The following is a 23,297-nucleotide window of genomic DNA, read 5'->3' on the forward strand; positions in this document are numbered from 1 at the left end:
GTCCGGTGCCGGCGCTCGGGCGGAGCGGGCGGGGGTCCCCGCTGCCCCCGCGCCGCCCGCGGGGTTTCGTAACGCGGGTCTCCCCGGAGCCCCCCGCGGCCGCCGATTGGCCGGGCCATTGGGGGAGGCGGGGCCGCGGCCGCCGATTGGCCGGAGCGCGGGGGGCGGGGCCGGGCGGCCCGGGGTGAAGGTGAGCTGGAGGGCGGGACGGGAGGAGCCATTTTGTGCCGCCGCCTCCAGCCCCTGCGCTCCTCGGTGGGCTGAGTGGGTTTCGGGGCCGCGCTGTTCCCTGCGGGAGCGGCTAGAACGCCCCGGCGCCGAGCCGTGCTCTCGGCAGCTCGCCCGGGCTGTGTGCGGACAGGTCCGTTCTCCAGCGCTCCCTGCTCGCTCCTGGCCCCGTGGGTGAGCCGTGCCCGGGCCGCGCTCCTGCCCGGCGGGCACTGCCCGGGGGCGGGTGTGAGGGCATCTGGATGAACCCACCAGCAGGATGGGGCCGTGGCCGGGGCTCGGCTTCTGGTTTAGTTTGTTTTAGCAAAATCGGGAAAAGATTGTGACTTCTCACGGTTTCTTCCCCATACATGAACAATACTACGCAGTGTGCTTTTTTCCCCTCCTTTCTTCCCCCTCCAGTGGGTGTGTGCCTTTCTCAGGGACTTACTAAAGGGTAGCTGAAGATTTTTGCGCAGTTTAAAGGTGTTCCTTTTTGCCACGTTTTTGTTTTGATTTTATTTAATAATCACGACTCCCATGTCCAAATCAGTTCCTGTTTTTTTTGCCGGGTGACTTTAGAGGGCATTTAAGGCTTGGTTTTGTGTGTCATTAGCTTGGATTACTCTTGAATTTTGACATTCTTTTTTAGAATCAGAATAGTGCCTTATATTACAATAAAAAACTTCTACAGTGTAGCTAACCCCTTACCATGTCAATCAGTTTGATAACTGTGAATTTTTGTTTACTAGTTACTCGGTATTCCTGAAGACTTTTTATTTTAGACATGCAAATGCTCAATTTCTCTTGTAAAACAAGAATAATTTTTCTTTTTAAAAAAGTGCTTTAAAACTAACAACTTTTGGGTCTTTTTTTGTATCTCAAAGACAAAAATAAATGTGTTTGGTTTTTGCTGGAGGAAGAGGTTACTTTTTTTTTTCTTCTTCTTCTTCTCTTCCTTTAAAACCAAAAAGAGCACGTGTTGTGGTTTAGCCAGTGAGCTGCAGTCGATACACTCGGAGTTTGTTTTCTCTGACTCTTGTGGTAACCAGCCATCTGAGATGAAGCACGCCTGCAGATCGTGTTACCTGAAATCACGAAATAACTAGGATTGGCCAAACCTGAGTTGCAGGTCCCGTGCCTGGGAATGAAAACACCGTTTCTGTTTGCGGATTTGGCTGTGGTACCTCGGGGGTGCTGTCTCTGACACTACCGGGGAGCAGCAGACACGACCTGTCTGGCGGCCCCAGCCGTGCCCTGAAGGGCCGCAGGGCTGCCCTGGGGCTGTGCTGGTGGCTCTGCCCTTCCCGGGGCAGTTCCCAGCGCTTCCTTTTCTCCCTCCACAGGCAGTCAGCGGTCCGGCCACGCCAGGGGAGCAGCACGGGCTGGACGCCACCTCCACTGGCAGCAGCACAACCCCTGCTCAGCCTCAGGTACTGCCGAAACTACACCCCGAGGGTGAGCTTTGAGGGCAGGGCTCGGGCACAGCTGATGATGAGGTGTTACCAAAGGGCCTCACCCCATCCCTGTGTTTCCTCTGTTGCTCTCTGTCAGTTCTGCTGGTGGGGCAGAGGAGCTCTGTGACACACAGGGAAGACAGAACCAGCTGCCAGCTGTTGGCAGAGCTGTCGGTGAGGGAGAGGGGTAAAATACATGTTGTGTGGAGGAAGGAGAAGTTTAGTGCATCGTGAAAGTAATTTACATAGGAGGATTTACTGCTGGAAGGTGTCAGGGCAAACATGTTATAGACCTCTTTTACCAGCCTCTGAATGGGCTCTTAGGCTGTTTCTGAGGAACATCTTGTATAGAAAGACCTACAGACAGTATAGGTGAAAGAAATAAAGGAACTTGAACTTCTGGTGAACCCAGCTTAATTCAGAGATATGTGTATGTGCAGGTAGCAACTGTGTTAGAGCCATGACTGTGTTCGTAAAGCATTTTTAAAACCTGTTGATTGGAAGTGTGATCTGTTTTTCTTTCCAGTTTTTTGAATGGGCAGACTCTGATTTAACAAACTTAAGGTCTGTCCTTGCTGACCCTTGTTCAGACAAGCAATCCAATACATTTTGCTTCGTTTTTTCTTTTTGATCTGATAATTCCCAGTACTTGCCTTTCGGAAAAACGCATTTGTTTTTTGTTTTGTTTAAACTTGTTAAAGAGATCCAAGTGTTAAATTCTGTAAATCATTGGTGCTTTATGATGCAGAGTCTGTAGGCAGGTAGGGTACCTCTGTATACAGGTAAGGTGCAGACAAGGATATCCCCCCTTGTTTGGCCCTTTGCTCACTAACCAGCTCAGCCTCAGGCACAGGTTCCCCTCTGCCTTTCCCAGTTTGGAGCAGGCAGCTGCAAGGTGACATTTTAAAACTGCCAGAGCAAGACTTGCAGGAAGGCCACACATATGTGTGATAGAGCTGAACATGTGACACTGTTGCTGATAGGCCTGTGAAATTGCTTTGCTGAAGCCACCTCAGAAGTGATTAGCTGCACAGAGATTGAAGGATAGTACATTCAAAGGCAGTAAGTTCTGCAATGGAGTGGATTTCTTTTCTTTTCTAGTGTCTTATTTGTAAATGTACAATATTTACCCCCTTGATTAGTTTGTATTCTATGGATTATTTTTTATTCCCCAATTTCTTTAAACCATTAGGACAGTAAGAAAAATGAATCGTTTACTGACCACTAATTCTGTGTTGTTCCAAGCATAAAGGTTCCTTCAGTGTGCAGTCCTAACCTAGAGCTCTTGTTTCCCCTTATTAGTGATTGCATAATACAGTGCTGTCTTAAGTCTTAACTTCTCACATAATGCAAAAGATTTAATCTCGAAGGTTTTGTTACTTAGTTGCTGTGTTTTCCCCTTTCATGCAATGGGTCGGGGTCTTGTTTGAGGTTTCAGGCTGACTTTGCTTTGGAAAAGCTCCATTTTGTGAAATTCTGATTTAAATCTGTGATGCTGGAATCAAGCCTTTAGGGTTTATATTCATATTTTCGTTGTTATATTTCCATTTGCTGCTGCTGCTCCGTTGTTTCTGCCCACTTTCTTGTGCTAGTAGTGTGCAGCTGCAGATGAGATTCAGTGTAAGGGATAGGGGTGTTAGCAACATTGCTGCTGAGGTGCTGCTGGTGGTGGTTGGTTTTGTTTTGTATCCAGCCTGCGTCACTACTGAGTAAAATCATTGTGCAATACATGGGATAGAGTATCAGCTACAGATCAGACTGTCTATTTATGTCTCGTTAAAGTCTCTCTGAAGCAATCAGTTATTAGATAGGCTCATTGCAACAGTGTTTTTCAGGCATCAGAATGACAACTGGCCCTATTGTAAGTCAAATTAAAATTTGGTAGGGTGAATGAGCCATACCAAGAATCTACCACGTAAATTTGTGTAAAAAATTTTATAGGAAAATGATAGTTTTTAGAGCCTGTTTTCTCAATGAGTAAAGGTACAGCACACATTCTTTCCTTGCTGTTTGTTCAGATGGTGCCTTTTAAAGGTGCCATGTATAAAGGCTGTTTAAAAAAAGCACATTCATTGTGTTCTATATTAGGTGATGACGTGGCCAGTCTGGGACTGGGTAATTGCAGCTCTGAGGATGCAAGCACATCAGGAAATGAAATTGCTGTGAGGAGCTGAAGTTTCCTGGCTGTGTATTCAGGGAAACTGAATTTAACCTTTGGGAGACAAAAAGAAAAAAAATCCCTTTAAAAAAACTTTTAAAATAATTCAGTGCATGTCCTTGCAGACATATCACAAGCATTCGGAATTGTACCAGTGTGAGGTCTGAGTGGGTGTTTTGCCCAGCCTCTTGCTGCCTCAAATGTGTTTTGGTGGATGTTTATCCAGGTATTTTTTAAGTTCAGCAGAGGCAAAAGGCCCTGTTGCTGCTAGATTGGTTGTTCTCACTGCCTCTAACGTGCACTATCTGCAAAGTCAGCTGCATTTTCTTCACCCAGAAACTTATTGGCATATGCTAACATTTGAGTGTTTGATTTTTGCAACCTCAGTGCTCTGATAATGTGAGTGTGTGTTTGCACATTGGGGGGAACGTTTACACTTGTACTTGAAACTGGAAGGTGTTTCAGCAAAAAGTTTTGCTGGTAATTATTTTCTAGTAGTACTGTGGAAACAAAATGTCCATGTTCTCAGCAAGTTGCCCCTTGGTTCTTATTTCCAGTAGTTTTACATGTAGTTTATTCTTCATTCTGTGTTGTGTTCTAGCAGTTTACATTCTTTTGCAATTGAATCGTAGATTATCAGTGAACTAATTTTTAGATGTTAGGAATGAACAGGTAAAAACTTATGGCCAAGGTTGTTTGTTGAGATCACAGAATGGCATTAAACATGAGTATTATAAGACTTCATTATGATAGACTTTATAATGAAAATGGGGTGATTTCTAAGCTGAACTTTCATTTTTAGAATTTCAGTCTTCCCCCCCACACCTTTTTTGGCTAGTGCTGTTAGAGTAGCACTCAGAGGCTCCAGCTGAAATGAGGATTACTCTGAAAAAAGTGAAAAGTCCAGGCTCTGGATTTTTATCCAGGAAATCTTTGGCTTCTGCCTAGTCAGGTGATTTGCTAGAGCTGAGATCTTGAGGGTTTTGTCTTGAACATTAATGCAATGCCAGTGGTGCTGGGACATGCAGAACTTGCCATCTAGGACACCTGTTTTCTGGGTATATTTTGCATTTAAAGTGTGGCAGATAGTGCTGCACTGCCCTGTGCAGGGTGTGTGGTACTTTGCCCTGTAATATTGTGTCACCTCAGGGAAGGGTCAACAATTGCTCCAGTTCTTAGAGTGACCAAACAAGTATCTTGTCTGATTCTTGTGATGAAGCTGAGGTTGTGCCAGACTGAAAACTGAAGTGTTTTAATTTTCCAGACCGTAGCACTGAGAAGGAGAAACTCTGCAAATTTTTCTCAATGACTCTATAGCCAACTGATGTAACAATGGTACTAATATTGGGACGCAGACTGAATAGAGAGGAGAGCGGGATACGAGACTCCCCTGCAACCAAGCGGAAGGTTTTTGAAATGGACCCAAAGTCGTTGTCAGGCCCTGAGTTTTTCGACTTCTCCTCGGGATCATCCCACGCAGAAAGCATCCTGCAGATCTTCAATGAGTTCCGGGACAGCCGGCTGTTCACAGACGTGATCATCTGCGTGGAGGGCCGGGAGTTCCCCTGCCACCGCGCCGTGCTCTCGGCCTGCAGCAGCTACTTCAGAGCCATGTTCTGCAACGACCACCGGGAGAGCCGGGAGATGCTGGTGGAGATCAACGGCATCTTTGCCGAGGCCATGGATTGCTTTCTGCAGTACGTGTACACGGGCAAGGTGAAAATCACCACGGAGAACGTGCAGTATCTCTTTGAAACATCGAGTCTCTTTCAGATCAGTGTCTTGCGTGACGCCTGCGCCAAGTTCCTGGAAGAGCAGCTGGATCCTTGCAACTGCCTGGGAATCCAGCGCTTCGCAGATACGCACTCGCTCAAGACACTGTTCACCAAGTGCAGGAATTTTGCGCTGCAGACATTTGAGGACGTGTCCCAGCATGAAGAGTTCTTAGAGCTGGGGAAGGATGAGCTCATTGATTACATCTGCAGCGACGAGCTGGTGATCAGCAAGGAGGAGATGGTGTTCGAGGCCGTGATGCGCTGGGTGTACCGCGCCGTGGAGCTGCGCCGGCCGGTGCTCCACGAACTGCTGACACACGTCAGGCTCCCGCTCCTGCACCCCAACTACTTCGTTCAGACTGTGGAGGTGGACCAGCTGATCCAGAATTCCCCAGAGTGCTATCAGCTCCTGCACGAAGCCAGACGATACCATATCCTTGGAAATGAGATGATGTCTCCCAGAACTAGACCACGCAGGTGAGGAATTTTTTTTTTTTCCTTTTTTTTCTAAGTAGGAGAAGGACACAGTTTGTTGCACAGATGTTTGATAGACGTATGCCCAGAGAAAAATCTCTTGCAGATTATTTTGCTTTGCATTCTGGAGCTGCTACAGTTACTCTTCAGCACTTCCCCACAAGCCATGAAGCTCACAGGTGTCTTGAAAATGTGAGTTAAGTGAGTCTTTCTGCACAGATCACTTTATTGCTATGAAATAAACAACTCTTCAGGTAAGTAAAGTTGTATTACCTTGCAAGTAAAACACTTTCTTAAGTTTAATGTTTGCTAAGGGAGACCTTAAAGTATTCCATACAGTAGCAGTGTCCTGAAGAGAACTTCATGTGCTGTGGCAAGTACACCATTGCATTTCCCAACCTTTCTTTTTCTAACAAAGTCATGCAAGTGTCCAGCACACCACAAAGGATGTGGATGGGGATATTATGTATTCAGAGCATTTCCTTGCTGCATCACAAATACTTTACAGATGGAGTAGTACATGTATTCGTAATAGACAGTAGAACAGGTTCTTAACTGTAAAGAAACCAAATATTGTAATTTTTAAAGAATTATGAAACAGCTCCTGAAGTATTTCGTGTTTATTCTGTGACATTTTAATAATTCAGAATTGCTGCCACTTAATAATGTGTTACACAAATAGGTGACTGAGGTTGCAAAAAGAAATGAGGAAGAATCCATTAGTGGCATTTATGAGCAATGGTGGTTATGATTCTTTTTTTCCTGAAAAATATTTTCCCAGCCTCATGTCAATGATAGTTGACAGGATAGTTTATTGTCAGCTCCACCTGATTTAAGCTGTCTTTATAAAATCATATGTTGCATTAAGGTGATGCAATGATCTGGTCGAGACAGATTGTGTTAGGAGTTACTCCTCTTTGCTTGCTCTTACTCGTATGTGGTTGCTCTACATTGACTGTTCAGGAAACCTTTATTTTTCTGGCAGCAGTTAAAGGCTTCCTTAAGAGGGAAAAAGAATACTTGGCAGTGTTTGCCCCATTAGTGGCTTTCCAGTCTTCAGTCCTGCCATGAGAGAAGAAACTCTTGAAGTCCTTGCAGCGAAGCTGCCAGATTTTCTAAGCTGCACAGTGCTGTGGTGGAGGGTCTTTGGAAGTGTTTGGGTCATGGCAGTTTGGAAACTGGTGCAATTGTTGTTTCTGAGTCCAAGCCTGAGGGAGGGACCATTGGAATTCTGACAGTGTGCAGTGTATTTGGTGTGATGTTTATTCTGTGTCTGTTACTCAGTTAGCTAAAGAAGGCAAATACACTCAGACCCAGCAGTTTTGCCAGTGCATGGTTTGTGTGTGCTTGAGAATTTGAGCAGCCTCAGTGTAGTGCTCCAGTTTGCACATGAAGTACCCTGCCTAATACAGGTGATTTCTGAAGCCAGGGGGTTTTGCTGGTTTTACTGCTGAGCTTGTTAAACTGGTCTGGGAATTCAAGTAGGCAGGAACAAGAGAAGTAATTTACAAAGAGGAAAACTGGCTGGCCTCCCAGCAGGAATTTTTTCCCCTTTTCTATATTACATTCATGGAATAGTTCTTTGTCATTTGTTTCTGTTGCCTGTTTGTTTCTGTTGCCTATAGCAAAAAGAGGTCATATTTTAAAGCAGTTGCCACGTCCCCCTTCTCCTGTGTTTTCACCACACCTTTTCTGGGCATTTTGGCAGGGGGTTGGGAAGAGGGGACAGGTTGCTGGAGAGCTGTTTTCCTTCTTTCTTGCCTTCCTCCAATTTCTTTTCTATATAAACTGTTTCCAAAAGGAGACAGGCTGCAGGACAAGAAATTCCCACACAAGTGTTTTTGTTGAAACTTTGGGATATAAATAGTGATAAATAGGATGTACTTACGGGTGAAGTGAGTTCAACTTGTTTTTTTAAACAAGTTGATTTTTTTTTTTTCTTTTTGAAGCCAGTGAAGAGTTACCTGAAGGGAATTGGAGTTAAAGTATGGCATAACTGTTGCTCTTTGCCACTAAGGCATCATTGACAAGTGAGGTCTTTCTGAAAGAGCTTTTCAGTTATGGACTAGTGACATCTTGAGGCTGTCTCTCCTGCTCCTTTGGAGTCTCTCCTGTCCCCTCTGGTTGTGTTGCACAGCAAATCTCCAAGCTGAGACCAGGCAGTGAGCAGTAACACATTTCCATACAAAAGACAACATAGGCTCTTCCTACTGTGTGATTTGAGTTGTCTTCAGGTTTTCATCTACCTCTGAGTTTTTCCATCAAAGCTTCTTTCAGCCTGCCTAGTTACCATCCCCTGAGTGTTCTCTTTAACTGAAAGTTGTTACGTTCATACATTTTAACACATCCTTTCTGGTTGCCTTTAGAAAGCCTTAATGTAGTCCCTCGTTTTCCCCCCAAGGAGAGGTGGGTTTCTATTTCATTTCACATATTGTCTGCTATTTCATTTACTACCCAAAAGTGATTTAACATTGGGGGAAAAAAAAGTAGTGACTTACCAGACTTTCTGTACTTTGTTTTCCAAACTTCACATGATTTTGAATGTCATCTCTTTGACCTACGAGAGTTCTGTCCAGCTCTTGCTGTGTGGGTTGGTGTTCTCACCTTGTGTAACTTGGGACCCCCAGGAACCTGCTCTTGGGAATGCATGGAATGACATGGCACTGCTGGTCGTGTTCCATCCCCCCCTTTTCTATTTTATGCAGCTCTTCCTGGTGGGACAGGGCCTCCTGGGATCTCTAGTGCCTGTTTTAACACCTCTGTTACTTTGCTCACACTGTTTCTTCTGAGGGCTACAGGGAGGGCTTCCTGTGCTACTGGTTGAGGTCACAGGTTTTTCTAACCTCCACTCAGATATATCCTTAGTTCTTTTCTGGAATTATCCTTTGCCTGTATGTTGTTTTTGTGTAATTCCACCACAGTTTTACTTTTTTTTGTTAAAGTAACATGCTCTTTGTCATTTGCAAAAAAAATTTTAGGAACTAACCATAAAACCTATACAGTGCATGACTCCTCCAAGAAAATGTAATGGAGGAAATGTTTCTTAACTGAAGAAAAAATATGGTCATACAGGTACTAAAATGTTGGGAAATTTTTTTGTTTTCTGTAGATTTGAAATACTGTGCTAAATGAATATTTTCTTTACAGAGAAAGATTTCATCATAACAATTCATAAAGAACTCTCTCTGGGCAAAGATTTTTGGTTCATTTATTTTTAAAATGCACTAAGCTTTTCAGTATGTGAGTGGAGCCTTGATTCTAATCTAGAAAGTAATCCTCAGGCAAACCTCTTTGTGCCCACAATTAGCTGCTGTATCTGGACTTGCTTCTGTGGCAAATTACGAGTTGAGCGTCTTGCTTTTATGGAAGTTCTTTTCCTCAGTAATGCTTTGCTGGCACAGGAACTTCCCCTCTCTTATCCTTTGAGAGATTCTTTTCAGAGTTGTTCCTCAAAAAAGCAAAAACCGGTAACAGTAAATACATAGAAACCAGGAACGAGCCCGACTTCAAAGCTGAGCAGCTGCCGAGAGTTTCTTCTGCCCGGTTCAGGTGCGTAAGTGCCACTCCTCACACACGTCTCATTGTATCATCTTGTGGGATGTTACCATTTAGCACTGCCTTTTCCTATTGACAGTATTCTGAGTAGAAAGATGTATGGTATATTTAAATTACAGCCTGTGGTGACAAGGGGATAAAAGGGCTGACTGGTTTTGTTTCTGGTGTTTCAAAATGGGGAAAACTTCATCAGGATTTATAGGTGAATATGTGCATAAGTTTATAATAGGATCTTTAGGGGCAAATCACAAAACTTTTACCTCAAAGGCAGTTCTGAGTCTTTTGTTTTTGAGAGAAGACTGCAGTTCTCAGCAATGGTATTAATGTCTCTTCTGTGAGATGTCTGTTCACATTGGGATCATCGTACAAAGCTCGACACGACAAAAAGGCTTATCAAAAATAAAATGAATTTTGCATTCAGTTTTACTTAATTGACAGCAGTCCTTGAAATAAATATGTCAGTGCAAAATGCTTTAGTCTAAAAATGCCCTGAAAAGAAAGGAGTTTGACAAATGCTGACAAGAAATTAGAAATTTGAGAGGAGGAATAAAAGGTGCTCATGGTTTGATTTGCACATCAAAGATGGTTGAGTCTCTACATTCAAATGTGAATTAATAAATAAGAGGTTTTGTTATTGCTGTGAATGTAGAATATGTATAATACAAAACCATTTGGTTAGTAGAAGGAAAATGAATGTGTGGAATAGAATTTAAAGGCCTACTTGTGTACATTGCAGACTGTCTAATGCTTAATTTTTTTCACACTGAGTTTTAATTTTTGGTTTAGGCTTGAATTTTTATTTTAGCATTCCTTAATGTTTCCTCCTGTCACTACTCTTGTTTTTTGCTTTACTTTGCATTGGCTCTAAGGCCACTTTCTTTTCTCTTATTTTGGTGACTGTATATTCCTTCAGCTTTTAAACTTTTTGGATATTTAAGCAATGTAAAGTAGTATTGATTTTGTAAAACTCGGGGGGAACGTCAGGACTGGTTTCATTGTGAAACAGGTCTTGCTTGAACTTGGTTTCTGATCTCTCTATGTACACAGAGTAAAAATACTATTAAAGTAAGGGCTTTCTGTGTTAATTATTTGGTTTTTACATATAACCTTGTGCAGTGGAACTCCACCACTTACTCTGGGCACCTGTCAGTGACACCTGCTGTGTAACGAGACAGCTGGAAACAGTGAAACCTCTGTTTGCTAAATGACTCTTCTTTTTGTTGTAGAAGTTAACACTAAATAGTAAATTTTCTGATTTTCACACAGTTTTGAAGACGATGTTGTTTGGCCTCCATGTACTAATAAATATCTCCTACATCTTAGTTTTCTGTGTTTGCTTTTTTAGATCAACTGGTTATTCTGAGGTGATAGTTGTTGTTGGGGGCTGTGAACGAGTTGGAGGGTTTAATTTGCCGTACACGGAGTGCTATGATCCCGTAACAGGAGAGTGGAAATCACTGGCTAAACTTCCAGAGTTTACCAAGTCTGAGTATGCCGTGTGTGCTCTACGGAATGATATTCTTGTTTCAGGTGAATAATCCTAAAAACTTTAAGATTTCTTTCTTTTCTTGATTGGTTGTTGTTCATTACTAGATGATCTTTAAGGTCCCTTCCAACCCAAGCCGTTCTATGATTCTGTGATTGATTGGGGATTGTTTTCTTGTTTGTTGTTTGGGATTTTTTTAAGTAGTGTGGCAGATCTTTGTACTGTGAACTTCCAGAAGCTCGGCTGAAAGTCACTTTCTGATGTAAATGGTGAAAACCAGCCCCAGTGCAATCTTACTGTAAACAAAAGTGCTTTCTGGAGTTTTTGTTTGGCATGAATCTGCAGTTTTTTACAGCTGATTCCAGGACATCAATTGTATTTAAAGAGACCAGCTCATGCAGTACACTGCTTTAAAATACAGCAGCAGACTGTTTGCAGTGACAGCTGGGAAAAATACCAGCAAAAAATCTCAAGCAGGCTTTTCCCAGCAGTCCTTTAGCAAGGGAAAATTACAGGGTGCAGCTGATGGTTCAGCCACCCCGATCTGTGAGTTAGTTCAGCCAAAGAAGTTGTTTCCTCAGGTGTGCAGTACCTGTGTCATTTGAACAGAGTGTAAAACAAAGGAGATGTGCACAGACAGGACAGAGGAGCAGCGGGTGTTAGGGATGTGCCATAGGGCACTTCAGGGGATAAGGCTTTGGGTGTCTCATCCGGGCAGTGACACTACAGGGAATCTGAATTCAGAGCGGGGGCAAAAGCCGTTCACATGCATTCAAGAAATAATCTAATGTGATCTCAGCATGTCAGTGAGGAAGGCAAACATAAGGAGTATAACTCACTGTGTGCTTTTGTGTTTGAAATCCACTGGAAATTACTTTTTCAGTCTAACTTACAGATACTGATAGATCCTTATATCACCCAAAAAGTGATACCAAGTTTTCATTGCTCCCTGTAGAGGGGCATGTTAATAGCATTTCCCATACAAGAATTATTCACGTCGGCATATTTCTGTTTTTAAAGGTGGAAGAATCAATAGCCGGGATGTCTGGATTTATAACTCTCAACTTAACATTTGGATCAGAGTTGCTTCCTTAAATAAAGGCAGATGGAGACATAAAATGGCTGTTCTTCTTGGTAAAGTAAGAGAAGTATATTTTAATTGTTTTTATAGTCAGGATGTTTTCATGTAGATAAGAAAACAGTAGAGAAAACACTTTAGTATTACTTTGTATTTCATATCAGATACTTTAAAAAATACTTTAATATCTCAAACAATTAGGCTTTTTATCAGTCAGACACTACCCCTGGACGTGAAAATCATCTTACTGCCCAGTCATTTTTTTTTTTTTTTTTCATCATTGAAGTGTCTTATTCCCAAGAAGCAAATTTTTGGGAAGCAAAGAAGCATCTGAATTATCCTGTACTTCACAAGTGCTGTCAAAGGTCTAACAGTTTTGCAGTTATTAACAGAAATTGGTGTTGCTCTGAATGTGGTATCTTTTATTTAATGTTTTATGTTGAAATTAACTGAACACATGCAGTGTGGAAACAGGAGGATTTGCTGTATTTTGAAGGTGTATATGCCTGAACCATAAAATGGGTAGTTGGGATCAACTGCCTGTGGGGATTCTGTTAGTGAAACTTAGGAAGGATGTGCATGTGGTATCCCTTGGGCTTCGTGGAGATGAAACTTGCAGCTGAGCAAACAGAAGCAAGTAGACATAAATAATGAGTTCTGCTTCTTAAATATGAGAGAAGGGGCAGGAAAGAGTTTACAAACTGAGATGAGGCAATATTTCTGTAAGTAAGTAAGGAAAAGCAAAACACGGAAAAGCAGAGGTAAACTCAGATGGACTTTTGCTGCTGCTGTTGCTGAATGTCATCTAAAAAAAGAGAAATGCAGAGAAATGCCTTTTCTAACAAATGCCATTCAAACAGGAAGTTTCTATCGTAGTATTAATAACACTATGCTTTGGCATGTGTTTGCAGTGTCATTCCACATGTGACTGAATGGAACTCTCCAGGAAGTCTTTACCCTTTGTTTTTAGACTGCATTCTTCTTCTCCTGTGTATATATTAAAAATCCGAGAAAAGTATCCCTTCGCATACCTAGCAAATTAGCTTTAAATTAATTTAATTTCATATTTATATGTAACCCTTCCTCTGCCCAAGAACCAATGGCAGTTTTCACCCCTGTGCACAGGTGTACGTGGTCGGGGGCTATGACGGGCAGAACCGGCTCAGCAGTGTGGAGTGTTACGACTCCTTCTCCAACCGCTGGACAGAGGTGGCTCCCCTCAAAGAGGCCGTGAGCTCCCCGGCCGTGACCAGCTGTGTGGGCAAACTCTTTGTCATCGGGGGTGGGCCTGATGACAACACCTGTTCTGACAAGGTCAGTGAGTTGTGTTGTATTGCATCTTCTGCCCACAGGCAACAGCATTGCTGGGTTACAACCCGATCCTGCAGAGGTCTGCTTTAACTGCTTTTGCTGAAGGGAGTATGGTGTTATTATAATACAAAAAATACAGAGTAGGAAATGTTAATTCAGGGATATACTGTTCTTGTGGTGTTTCTCATGGATACTGTCACTGGCTTCACAAGTTCTGTGAATTCTTAAACCTGAGTGTTCAGAAAATAATGTCAAATACAAGTGCGTGTTTAGACATTGATATATGGACCTATATTGACTTTGTTTTCTGGGTGAGGTATTGCCCACCAGGCACTGCTTCTTTGTCTCTCCTTGTATAACCTGTGTGGGCATCCCAGGCTGTTACTTCAGTTAGACTGTTAATGTGAAAGACTTGTACTTGTTTTCAGGTTCAGTCTTACGATCCTGACACCAATTCTTGGTTGCTCCGTGCAACGATCCCCATCGCCAAGAGATGTATCACGGCCGTGTCCTTAAACAACCTGATCTACGTTGCTGGTGGGCTCACCAAAGCCATCTACTGCTATGATCCCATTGAGGACTACTGGATGCATGTACAGAACACGTTCAGCAGACAGGTAATTAACAATAGAAGACCTGCACACAGCTGAAACGTAGCTTTTGAAATTATCATCTTGGCATGAAATGAGTATGCATTTGTTTAACTCTGATACAGTTGCATTTCTGATTCCTTTCTTGCTTTACCTCTTCTTCTATGTAATTCAAAACCTCACAGAAGAATTTTCTATACCAGTAGCTTTTCAGCTGGGTGTCACTATTAGCCAGTCCAAACTTTGGGAGCTGTTCCTGTTGGAGTACAGGGTAACAGCATGATGGATGAATTTTTAGTTGTATAGAAATTAACTCTGTCAGGTTCTGCTGCATGTTTTGATTTAGATTGAAGATAGTAATTTCCTTGTAGTTGATTAAAGCCTTTCAGTGTAACTCCAAATATTGAAGGCTGTTTTTACAGTGTGAGAAAGCCCCTTTGTATAGCACAGAAAATTTCTGACTTGAGTAGTGAGGGCTCTGTCACTGCCACATATGGGACACAGAATTTAACCTTGGTAGCAAATGAATGTATCAGTTACATTTCCTGATGTTATTACTGTGATATTCCTTAACAGAACTTCATTCTTTTTCCTGGCCTTCCCTCTGTTCCTCTGTTTTGATCTGAGTTCTCTATTTAACTGAATATTTTTTCCATGCCTGCTTTTAAGGAAGAAATAAAATCCTATCGGTGTTTCAAGTAAGACATAGCACAGTCTTTTCTTATGCACTCCTTTTAGTCATGCCTTTTTTTCCTCTCCCCATTTACATCCCTCTTCATTATCTGTTACTCCTCTAAGATGCTTCTCCTTGTTCCCGTTTTTTGCATTAACAGTACCTACTGTGGTCCCTCTTCTGAAAACCTTTGTTCTCTCCTCCTTTCCCTATCTCAGATCTTTAAACAGTAAGTACAGTGTTCAGCTGAATTCCATTATATCCCTTGTATGAGCTATGTAGTGAAGGCTTAGACCTGAAACAGCCTTTTTTGTAGGATTGTGCTGTTGCTTTCTCTAACTATTGTCCTTTCTGCATTGGCCCTTTCAGGAGGAAATAGTATAGGCCTGTTTACAAACAGGAATCAGTGCTGCCCTCCTGCACTGGGGCAGATATGCATGAATCAAGGTCTTGCTTTTTAGATAATCATGTATTCCTTTGTGTTTCTTTGAAACAGGAGAATTGTGGCATGTCTGTGTGTAATGGAAAAATCTATATCCTTGGTGGAAGACGGGAAAATGGTGAAGCCACAGACACTATTCTTTGTTATGACCCTGCAACGGGCATTATCACAGGAGTAGCAGCCATGCCCAGGCCAGTATCATATCATGGCTGTGTGACCATTCATAGATATAATGAAAAAGGCTTTAAACTGTAATTTTTTTTCCTGAAAAAAGAAGAAAACTGCATGAATGAATCCAGTGGTCTGCTGCAAGACAGGCTTTTTAAAGATTCCTGAAGTGGGAATTCCCTGCCTAAGTGTCGTATGAAAATTATATCCCGTGCCTTTAGAAAAAGGGTTCATTTAACTGACAAAACAAGTCTCCAAACCTACCCAGTAACCAGAGTTCATTTCTATCTGCTGTGGACTCTGATACAAGAGCAGTAACAGTATGTTGTACTAGTGGTCAGCAAATTTGCCCTATGTGTGATTAGTAATTAAAATCTTGGAAGCTTTTTGGGGAAAGTGCCTTCACAAGCTTTTGTGCCTCTGTCCTAAGAAGCAATATCTGCAAGGTGTTTCCAGTTCTGCTAATGGGAAAAATAGATTCTTTGATCCCAAAGAATCATCTAAGATAATTATGTATAATTTAAAAAGTTTAAATAATTGTAGTTTGTAGGCAGCATTCCTACAGGCAGATTACTTGCCTTAACCGAGCAGATTTAATGTCAGATCATGCATGGTTTGGAATTAAAACCCCAAAAAGCGTCAAAACAAGCTACATAGGACAAATAGGAGAGTCTCTGAGGAATGCTTTTTTCTGAAGGAGAAACTGGTTGTTTTGTGAGCCACCACAACACACTGCAGTGACAATTGGGTACCTTAACCCTGTGGACCTTATTCATAGTGTAGATAGATGTCCATCAGAAGTACAAGGCTACATGACATGGAAAACATGGAAAACCAGGGGGGTGTGGGCCATGTGTCTGTGAAGCAAATTTTGAGTCCCAGTTTTTACCTTTGTGAGCAGTATGGCTGAAGGCTGAAGGTTACTGGGTTCTCTCTTTGCTCACTGCAAAGTATCTCTATTAAAGAAATAAAAGATGATGAACTCTGGATTCTTCCACTTACCTGAATCACATTATAAATTACCTGAGGATAGAGTTAGGGACTTGGGTTGTGCCCTACAGCTTATAAATTGGTTTTTTGGATATCTCATCTGCAGAGATGGCAGAGTATCCACCAAGTATTTCTTGGCCTTTCTTCAGACAATCACTCAGTACAGTTAAACTACCATATAAACAGTTTTGCCACAGATAAAGAAGAAGCTCTGGGAAGGTCCCTACTGTCACCAGAAAAATATCTGTGGACCTGTCCATGTAGCCATATGAGGTGACTCCCATATGACATATTTTGGATAATTTTGAAGCCAAGGAAGCGCCTGTATTTTGACACACACCACCATTTTTTAGGGTTTTTTTCAGTAAAGGTATTTTTTTTTAAGTCTTCTCTAGATTTTTGTTCTAGGTCTCTTTATTTCCAGTACACAGTTGTACAGTTGAGGCACAGAGTTCATAAAAACTGAAACAGCACTTAAGAGTTGGAAAATGAATAGGATTGTCTGTGTACCAATTTCCTGTTAATCACCAAAAACCTCAGGAACTGCCTTTTAAAGGAATTCTGAGGACAGCAGCCAGTAAGGAAGTTGGTCAGTGCCAGGGCAGAAGAAAAACCATAAAATCCCTGCAGAGCCAGCCCTGGCCTCAGGATTCAGGTCTCTGTGATTGCTCGGAGGGTGAAAATAAGCACCATATCTGGAATGTTGTTTGTTCCACTGGACTTTCCTCATGTGTTTTCCCAGAGTATTTCTTCATGAGATGGAAATTCTGACCCTCAGTGAAGCTGTGCCAAACTGGGAGTCACCGTTTTCGGTAACATGGTCATGACTTTTAAAGAGCACTGGGAGCTGCACTTTGGGATGCATTGACTTGTAACCTCAGGAAAGGACACAAATTTCAGTTTCTGGCTGGATACCAAACACTGCTTTGTATATGCTGAATAAGAATACTGATAAAATACAAATCTGCATATCAGTGATTGATCAGGAAGTCAGTTCCTGAGCAGGTACATCCACATTGCCCTAAAAAGAAAGTCCCTCGGTAATGCAAGACAAAAGAGTCAGATAAATTAATCCTTTTCTAGATTCCTTCTGTTTCTGCTCACCAAGTTATACTTTGAAAAAGCAATTTCAGTACCTGTGAATAAGGTCTGTTGATTGCAATGGTAATTGCCCAGTAACTGATACTATATACTAACAGTGTATATAGCTTGTGCCATCATTTTAAATGAAAATGTCAAAAATTCTAGAAGCACTTAATTAGAGATGCAATTTGAAAAATACTCTCCTTTGATTTCTTCTTGTTTGTATTCAGACTTGTAATGTTGATTGTCATGCTAAACTGTTTTTAAACAGTCCTTATTCTGTAGGTGTAGAACAGTGTCATTTAATCTGTGTTTATAATACTGCACTACTCTGTAAATAACAAGATACTGCTTTCTATGGTTTTGAAGATGCATTTTATAGTTTAGTTGTCTTTTCTAACAATTTATGTACTGTTACTGTTACCTATTATTTTGAAAATGACAGTGTTTAATGAACAGTAAATGCAGAAATGTAGATGCAGAAGAAAACTTCTGCTTACAATTCCTGACAACCTGTATTCAGTGCTGAGCAGTTACAGATGTGGAGCATTGCTTAATGGCAGTTACTTATGCAATGATTTCCTTACAACAGGCAGTGAGATTTTCTTCTTGCTTGTTAACTCAGTAAATAATTTTCACTTATGGCCTGCTCTGTTACAACAATTATTCTTAGATGTACTAGAAAAGGAACGATTCAACTTTGGTTTAATGAAAATGAACCATTTTTCTAGAAGGGTGCATTAATTTGGAAGTCGCATTCCTGAGCCACCTGTTCTCCAATGCATTTCACTTAGGTATAAATGAATTCCAAGATTTAAACTGTCACTATTATGCATATTTAGCTGCTTGTAGTTTATGGGCTTGAGCAGGAAGCTGGGGAGGTGGAAGAGGTTTGTCTCAGCTAGGAAAGAAAATTATTAAAGCCATGTACTCTAATCAAAATAATCACCATCATAAATGGTGATAGGTTTGGTAGCTCTAGAGCACCTGCACAAAGATGTAACTCCAGTCCAACCACACATGGGAAGAGGGCCCAAGTATCTCCAAGTAACACCTAAAAAATAATTTCTAAGCATTGTCTTCACTAAACAGGAATGAGTAAATATTTTTCTTCTCCATTTTGATGTCCAGTTCTGTTCTTAGTAATGTGATGTTAATTGAAAAGAAAGTTGATGCTTCCTTGCAGCTGGAGTTCTGGAAGGTTCTGAACCACCAATTTCAGTGCTGCAGTACAGAGCAGCCTCCAGCCTTCTGCTTTGAGCTGAAGCATTTCCCCCTTTTACAGCCGCCAAGCACGGAACAGTTCCTGGGAATCATGTTAGTTGTACTTGTAGGCTCCCTCCTTGATAATGCTTAAGTAGGCATAATTTGTGGAATCTCTTCCATCAGATGAGTCATTTTGTACTGTGTGCCTGCATTTTGGGAATTGGGCACTGTGCTTTCCACTCCAGCACCAAGGGGTCCAGATTGTGCACTTTTTATTTTAATTGGCGCCAACGCGGTTCTCATCAAAGATTGCTTTGTGGTACTCTCTGAAGCAGAGATGTTAATGCAGATCATGTTGATATGGACCTTATCATAATTTACTGAAGCTTTTTAAATGATATTTTTAATACTGCAAATTTTTGAGAGAGGCTAATGATGTAGGAAGAGGAAATGCTCACTTTGACAGAGGTTTAGAGGAAGCTTGAGAGTAAGGACACTGCTGTCTGTTCCAGCTTCTTCCTCAAAATAGTTGAGTTCACCACGTTATCTTGGTGATACTCAGGTTATCTTGGTTTTTCTTTACTTGAGCTGTAAGGACAGAAGGAGAAGCAGGAGACCTGCTCCCTGCCTGTGACTTCAGGTTCCCCTCCTGCCTGAGGCTGATGGGGCAGAGCCGTGAGCTCTGTCCAGCTCCAAAGAGACAAGAGGAACTCCCTGGAGCGGAGAGGTGGCAGGAGGGGTTTGTACATGTGGCTGGGCTTGCTGAAACAAGGTGTTCTGGATGCTCACAAGTTTGCAATTCCAGATGCAGAAACTCAGGTGTTAAAAATATTTTGTGTCTCCATTCAGTGAACTCAGCTGGAGCAATAGATGTGCAGATACAGTTATGCTCTGCCAGTGGCAGAGCTCAGAAAAGCCAAAGGTTCATCTTTCTGAATTGCCCAACTAGGCAAGTAGATGTGGGGTTTATTCCTTCCACGGAAGATGGCAAAAACCAATCCAAGAGCCTTAAGAAACTCAGGAGACGTGATCACTGTGAGGCACAATGAATATTTTCATCTGGATGTAGTCGCATGCACACAAGAAAGTACAAATGAAAAGGTTTGTTGTGCCTGGCTAAAAAAATCTGAGCAACATATACTCAGAAAAGGAGTCTAAATGGTAAGATGAGATTTCTAAGCAGAAATTTGCTGTCTGGTTGGGGGCCAAGCAGTGATTTTTTAATTTTTTTTTTAATATGTTTGGCACACAAGTTTCCTCAGTATGGAATTATTTCAGACAGCATTAATAAAGAATGGATGTGGCTGTCAGTTCATCACGACCATGTCAGTGCTACTGAGCATTGCCACACAACAGGCTCCTACCACCCCCAAACAGGAAGTGACTCGTGTTCTCTGCACGCTGCCTTTGCTCTCCTCCCTAACTAAGGTTACACAAGTTCATCAAAGTATACAGCCTTGGTAACGTTACTGTCTAAGAACTGTAAACTATTACAGGAGCATTTCTTTTTTCTACTGTAGGGAACCAGTCTACGCTCACATTTGTGTGTGAACATCTGCGTGTGAATAATTCTCTGATCATTTTCTGATAGTGCTGTTATAAGTGAGGCACATAAAGCCCCTGTGTACAGCTTGTTAATAATGTAATTGTAGCTTACTTTGTATGCTTAGCTTCGAAGAAAAGAATGTATGTTAATTTTGAAAAGACCTGTGCCTTAAATTCACCTATATTTTTATCTATTGTGAAAAAGAGCTTGGATTACTTCTCCCAGTTTGCACCTTTATTAGGATTGGTCTTACTGTCTGGACTGTTAATGTCTCTCTAAGAGAAATAAATGTTGCCATTCATTTTAATTAAAATAGTTAAACTTCTTGTTTAGAATATGCCTAGAATGCTTCCATTTATACAGTGCTATGGCAGATATAATCTACGGAAATCAGTATTTGTTTTTTTCTATTTTTTGTTTCCAGCACACCTCAGTGACAAAGGACTGAGGTTAGTCTTTGACTTCCTGACCTTAATATGTACAGTTTCTTGTTTTAGTCAGTAGCCTCTATGATATTTCTGAACTCTCTGAAGTCATCAACCTCTTGTTCAAGATACAAAATATGAAGCAATAATGTGGTGCAGCATGGCAATAAGCAAATCAAGAGACTTGAATGTAATGTACTATTACTAATTTCATCTGTGTAAATGCTGGACCTGTGAGTCATTCTCCTTTGGTGCACCTGTAGCAATTTGGAGTCGGATTAATAGGAGCTACTTGGCCACGGAAGGAGAGTTTACCTCCTGAACTGTTACTCATATGATACTGTACCTTCGCCTGAAATCATGTTTTGATTTTCCTTTTTTGCTGAGGAAAACAGCAGTTTGTGTTATTCCTTACCAGTTCCTTTATTTACTGAAACATAAAAGCCGTAGTTCCACGAAGAGCTGATTTTGTCCTGGAGAACAGCCTGGTGCAGCACAAGCGATTGAACAGGAAAGCTCAGACCACTTACTGTGTGCCAGAGTCAATGTAACGTGTCTTGCATATAACATTGAGGTCTTCAGATTGTGCTGACAGTAGAAAAGTGATTTTGTTATGTAGCACAATTGCAATAACACCTGTTATATTTAAATATATTTCTTGCATAATTCTTTGAAAGTTTTTTAAAGTTCAGTGTACCTAATAAACATTTGCCTTTTGAATAGTTCACTGTGGTTTATTTAGTTTATGAGAAGTTCCAGGGTGGGGCTTGGTGGAGCAAGGAGGAACCTCCCTCCTGTTTTTTCTGGGTCATTTAACTTGTTGGATTCTGCCCCTTGTGCAGTCTCTATCCATTGATCTTTCTTCTGCCTCCCAGTGTACGTGTTTTCCCTTCTCATCTTTCTGTCTTCAACACAGAACTTATTACCAATGGGAATAAAGGCAAGCTGGAGGCTGTGGAGAGGACTAAACTTGAAAGAAAACTGAAAAAACATGGGTGGCATGTGAAATATTGTTTGCTCTTGGTACTGTGATGAGAAAAGAATGTGAGTGGACTTGGAAGGCGAAACCAGCATGGGAAATCAGGAAGAGGTCATATAACACTAGGAAGGTGACTGGCAATAAGACAGGTTGGAAAGAATCACAGAAAGTTTATTTTCCTAAAGTTAGCTACTTGGCCATCTCAAGGTCCTGCTCCCAGATGGCGGAGTAAGCGGGTCAGACTGGGATGGAGAGGTACTATTATACTTGAACTGAGAGGAATCATTTGATTTAATACCACATTTTTTACAAATACTAGTGGAATACTGGTTGTACTCCTGGCTTCCTCTTCCATGTAATGTGTACTTTAGATCTGACTCAGAACTGGCTCTTTGTGCAATCTTAAGTCTTGCTTACTTCCCTAAAACATTGAAATGTTCTGAAAAGAGGCCTAGTAGTGGTCCTATAATAAGAAAAAAAAAAGGATTTTAAGGGCTAAGCCTTGAACAGTCAAGTACTTGCAAATTAGTGGCCTCATAAATAAGTTTGCAAATCCATGAGTGAGCAGGACACTAATTTATGCTGGTTCACAGCTCAGTGCACGAACCATGAGACTACCAGACAAAAGCATCAATGCCATTAGCTGCACCTGACAGGTATTGCAGCCTGGCAAAAACCAAACTGTGGCATTAACTGCACTAATTTGGACAATTTTAGCTCTGATTTGAGAGAATATGAAGTATGGTGAGCAGTAAGTATGGTACAAGGTTTTTGTGAAGCCTATTTAAGGGCAGGTGAGGGCTGCCATCCTGGCTGTGAGAGGTGGCATGTGCTGTGGGCTGCTGCTATCCTGCACCTCATCAGCCCAGGCATCTTTTCTTGGTTTTAGTGTGGTTTTTTTGTTTGTTTGGTTGGGTTTTTTTCCATTTGCTAATCATATAATCACAGAATCGTTTTGGTTGGAAAAGAACTCTGAGATCATCAAGTCCAACCTGACTGAACACCACCATGTCAAGAAGACCAGAGCACTAAGCGTCACATCCAGTCTTTCACCATCTCTCCGGGCAGCCCGTTCCAATATCGAATCACCCTTTATGTGCAGAATTTCTTCTTGATGTCCAACCTAAACCCCCTCCGGGGCAGCTTGAGACTACGTCCTCTTGTCCTGTCTCATGTTGCCTGGGAGCAGAGCCCGACCCCCACCAGGCTACAGCTCCCTGTCAGGGAGTTGTAGAGAGTGATAAGGTCACCCTTGAGCCTCCTCCAGGCTAAACACCCTCAGCTCCCCGGCGGCTCCTCACAGGACTTGTGCTCCAGACCCTCCACCATCTCCGCCGCCTTTGTCTGGACCCGCTCCAGCACCTCAGTGCCCTTCTCAACATCCTTTCGTGGAGTATCTTCTGTGTTAAAATGTCTTCCCCAAATTCTATTACGCGTTAAAACACGGTTGTTCCAGGCAGCAAGTCCAGATCAGGGCACTGCACCCGTTTCTCCACACAGGAACGCGGCCGCGTCGCCCACCTCGGTCCCCGAGGTGCCGCGGGCGAGCCTTGCCCTGCCCACAGCCCGCTCCTCGCCCGCGGCGGGGCCGGCGCGGCCCCCACAGCGCCACGGGGCCGGCTCGACCCTTTCCCTGAGGTAGCTCCGCGCTCCCCGCGCCGTCCTCTGCCTCCGCGGTGCTGCGAGAGGCAGCC

At 42.2% G+C, this 23,297-nt stretch overlaps 1 protein-coding gene across 4 annotated transcripts in view; it reads left to right on the plus strand.

Annotated features, from left to right (window-relative positions):
* KLHL24 (kelch like family member 24) overlaps positions 1-21,348 on the plus strand; it is a 23,322-nt gene extending 1,974 nt beyond the window's left edge. For 2 of the 4 annotated variants that reach the window (XM_027661774.1, XM_027661775.1), the window contains exons 2-8: positions 1,554-1,640; positions 5,087-6,074; positions 10,972-11,156; positions 12,133-12,251; positions 13,316-13,504; positions 13,930-14,118; positions 15,261-21,348. In XM_027661774.1, coding sequence (XP_027517575.1) covers positions 5,155-6,074; positions 10,972-11,156; positions 12,133-12,251; positions 13,316-13,504; positions 13,930-14,118; positions 15,261-15,461 — 1,803 coding nt within the window. In that variant the 5' untranslated portion in view covers positions 1,554-1,640; positions 5,087-5,154 and the 3' untranslated portion in view covers positions 15,462-21,348. The remainder of the gene's footprint in view (positions 1-1,553; positions 1,641-5,086; positions 6,075-10,971; positions 11,157-12,132; positions 12,252-13,315; positions 13,505-13,929; positions 14,119-15,260) is intronic. The other 2 variants (XM_027661777.1, XM_027661776.1) reach the window with 1 other exon arrangement.
* Positions 21,349-23,297: the final 1,949 nt, after the last annotated feature.

This window comes from Corapipo altera, unplaced genomic scaffold (genome assembly GCF_003945725.1).
Source record: "Corapipo altera isolate COAL_440 unplaced genomic scaffold, ASM394572v1 175, whole genome shotgun sequence".
Lineage (NCBI taxonomy): Eukaryota > Metazoa > Chordata > Aves > Passeriformes > Pipridae > Corapipo > Corapipo altera.